General features: G+C 28.2%; 1 protein-coding gene across 1 annotated transcript; it reads left to right on the forward strand.

Moving 5' to 3' along the window:
• The first annotated feature begins 2,988 nt into the window (after positions 1–2,988).
• Positions 2,989–3,543, forward strand: LOC105451898 (diamine acetyltransferase 2-like). The gene is made up of 2 exons (XM_011692625.1): positions 2,989–3,171; positions 3,246–3,543. The coding sequence occupies exons 1-2, from the start codon at positions 3,097–3,099 to the stop codon at positions 3,354–3,356; spliced, it is 186 nt and encodes a 61-aa protein (XP_011690927.1). The 5' UTR covers positions 2,989–3,096; the 3' UTR covers positions 3,357–3,543.
• Positions 3,544–4,077: the final 534 nt, after the last annotated feature.

Here is a 4,077-nt window from a genome sequence, read left to right on the forward strand (position 1 = left end):
GTGTGCTCTTCCGATCTTTTATTACGCAATTTTTATGTGAAAAATGAACTTTCTTTTCATATATGCTCACCACTTTTCGAAAAAAGGTATTTTCAAATTTCCCTACGTAGTCTACTAGTTTATGATATATATTTAAAGAAAAAATTTAGTTTTTTGTTCCAGACTCAAATCTGCCGGAGCAGCCGGTTCGCCCGTTTAGGGAGCTCGACATCGCCTAACCCGGACACTGGAGTCGCCATTTTGTAGTGAAAAACTTTTAAAATAATGTTTTTTTGTACCTTCGAAGATAACTAATAACTTCATATTAACTAATACTTCATATTAAATTTTGACCGGTTTTAGTATACGCTTGGAAAAAGATTCCTAAAATTGGCCTTTATTTTGTACGTCCAAAGGTGGCTTTACCACTTAAATTCGAGTTACAGAGACAAAATATATATCTAAATGCCTGACAAATAATTCGAGTTAAGATAGGTTTTATTTCGATCTATACAGGAGCTTTTCTGCAGCGAAGCGGAAGGGAATGAACAAAATGTTCATCTTATAGAGGTTTTCGAGTTATTGAGGTTTGACTGTATATGAATGGAATATATATATATATATATATATATATATATATATACTTCTGGATTTAATAAGTGCAAAATTTAATGAATGCATATCATATATACTTATCAAACTTACTAAAGCTGGATTAGCCATTTAACACTCGTAACGCTCTTGGAATCATGCATTTCATTCTTGTTATTTATTAATAATGTTAAACAAGGACAAATAATAATAAGACTCACGAGCATTGCAAACGTTAAATAGAACGCAATCTAACTTCTGTTGAATGCAGCCGATAACGCAATTACATAAATGCAAATTATTCCACTGCGCCATATATATATATCTTATTAAAGAAAATTATGCTAACTAAATTTTAAAATTATATTATTATAAAACATATAACGCTCTCATTTTTAAGAAAACTATTTTAAATTTTATTTTAAATTAAAATAGAAAATCTCAATGCGAGAATAAATATTGTTAATACATCAAACTTGCTGTACACCTTCGTAAAAAAGAACTACTAATGCAGTGATAACACTACTAAAATGTAGTGGCACTGCGGTAAAGCACTGACACTATAATACATTAATTTCAGTAGTGTTATCACTGCATTAGTAGCTCTTTTTTACAAGGGCACATATCTTGGCATATTTTAAATTTAGATAAGAATTGAAGACGTATTTCCAAATGCAACATAACGCAACTCACATAATGCCCAGGTAGGCAAAGTACTAACAGTATGCCAGCAATATATAAGCAAATTAGATCATGATTTTAAAGCGGATCCCTAATATCCAGCTCTTTAAGCATCGCTTCTTTTATTGCGACTAGCCAGTCATAACAATAGAAATGCAGGAGAAATGAAGCATATCTTGGCTGCATTCAGTTTCACGCATGATATGCATGATGTACCATTTTATCTTTGTTTAATATTCATTATCATTGAACAACAAAAATAAAATGATATATCGTGTGCATCATGCGTGAAACAAAATGCAGTCTTGGAATTCCATTAACATACCTAATGAGTGGAACCTATCAACGCTGCAAACACTTCGAAGTATTTGATTGCCATCAATCAGGAAAACGAATTGTATTAATTGACTAATACTCAATTTAAAGCATTTGTAGCATCACATTGTAGTCAATATGCAGGGCTGGGCAAAATACATCATTAAAGTATTTAAAATAAAAAATACTGGCAATCTTAGTATTTAAATTACAAAATATAAAATAGAATACTTTCAATCTTTCGATTTGAAATATAAAATACAAAATACTTTTAGAGTTTTTATTTGAAATACAAAATACTTTTTAATTTAACCTTATAATAATATGTAATGTTAAACTTCCCCCTCCAACAGTTCTCTCTTCACTTTTAGAGAGAGAAAAAAAAGTTGTTTTACTCTCTTACACCCTTTAACAGTCCTATTGTCCTGTATCAATCGCACGAAAAAGTTATTTACTAATGTGAGATTATAAAATTTGACTTTGATTATTTGATATTGCTTGAAACTTGACGAAAATCATTAGTGTCGCTAGTTGTTATATGAGAAAAATTTAAGTTACTATTAATTGTTGTCAAGAATTTTTATGAATAATTTCTTTAGTATTTCAAATACAAAATAGATTGAAACTGTATTTGAAATACAAAATACAAAATACTTTTATGTGCTCCGCTGAAATACAAAATACAAAATACAAATTGTATTTCAAATACTGTATTTCAAAAAGTATTTGAAATATGCCCAGCCCTGTCAATACGCAACACACAATTTACCTTATCGGTTTTTAGCAGGCTTTGCTCATACAATTGAGCAAAGCAGACTTGATTATCTGGATTGTTTTTGTGTTTTTGTGACGGAGTATATATACCATATATATATACATATAGTATATATATATATATATATATATATATATATTAAAATTTTCATTTCTCGCAATTGGTTTTAGTATATATGTTACTCTAAATTCAGAGGCAAGAACATATATAGTTACGAGTTTAGTTCAAATCATTTCAAATTTAAAGGAATTTGTTGTTTTTTACCTATATATTCTATATAAATTGCTTACTTTCAATATATTTAAAATTATACGTTTACTGCAAATATAAAATTAAAATTAACGTTTGTTAATGGCTGACATATGTTGTACGAAGAGCTGTACGTGAAGATTGTAAAGCCCTCATGGAACTTGTACAGGTAAATTTTTTTAATAATGAATATCTTGAACAGTATTATATAAAAATATTATATATACAATATATATATATATACAGTAGAAACTAGCGATCTATCAGAGAATGCCCAACGCAATAAAAATTGATTATAAGAGTGAGATTTTTTATATATTATTTCGGTTTGTATTATTATATAACTTTCTGTCTAATAATACCAAAATAATTGTTTAGCGTTAGAAAAAGATGGTTTTGGTGAAAAACCCTTATTTCTCTGTTACGTGGCAACATGTGACAAAAATCTCATTGGTTACACTTTTGGTTCGTACACTTATTCTCCATGGACTGGAAGATCTATATTTATGGATGATCTTTACGTGGCATCGGATTTTCGACAGAAACATGTTGGTAGCAAAATTATACAAATAGTTGCAAAAGTACGTTTATCGATTTAATTAGAATTTTATATGTAGTATATTATACGTATCTAAAAATAACAAAATGTTTATAGGATGCATTGGAAAACAATTGTAACAAAATAGATTTCATGGTTCTTAACTGGAACTCAGCACAAAATTTTTACCAAAAACTAGGGGCGAATGATTTGACGATTACAGAATAATGGCATCATTATCGTTTTGATAATGAAGAGATGAAAAAGTTAGCGTCTCAAAACTAACATCTGATCTAGATAAGATAAAATATAGCAACTGAATAATAGCAGAGTGTTTTAATGGTGGATGTAATAATTATTAATAGCAACTGGTTTAATATTAATAGAACAGAATAACTGCTACACAGGTAAAGTCAAAATCTACTTTATGGCATCAAAATATAATGGTAGCAAAAAATTTACTTTCTTATAAATATAAATAATATACATCTAACTTAATAAAAATATGATAAAAATACAGATTATCGAAATTTTTAATAATTTATTTTATCTATTATTACTGTAATAAATTATCTATATTATTACTGTAATAAATAACATATATTTTCGTGATATTTTTCCTTTTCCATAAATAGATATGTTACTTAAGGTGGTTCTTTAGTAAATCGAGTTACGATAGATATGTTTAATGTTTTTATATAATGAAGTTGAAGTACTGAACTTGACGTGTGCAAAATTTTAAGGTATGTCATCGATGAAATTAGAGAGAAAAAAATGTTGAAAATGTAATATTTCACATATACGGAATGACAGATTGGGATCGGAGACGCTTAATCTTTAACTGTACATAAACATAATTTTTTGAAAAACGAGATTATAAGAACTTAAAAAGTTGCGATTTTAATGGTCACAAAAAAGCAATAGGTCATCGACCATTCTGGAAAGACAT

The sequence above is a fragment of the Wasmannia auropunctata genome, unplaced genomic scaffold (genome assembly GCF_000956235.1).
Source record: "Wasmannia auropunctata unplaced genomic scaffold, wasmannia.A_1.0 LD336041.1, whole genome shotgun sequence".
Taxonomy (NCBI): Eukaryota; Metazoa; Arthropoda; class Insecta; order Hymenoptera; family Formicidae; genus Wasmannia; species Wasmannia auropunctata.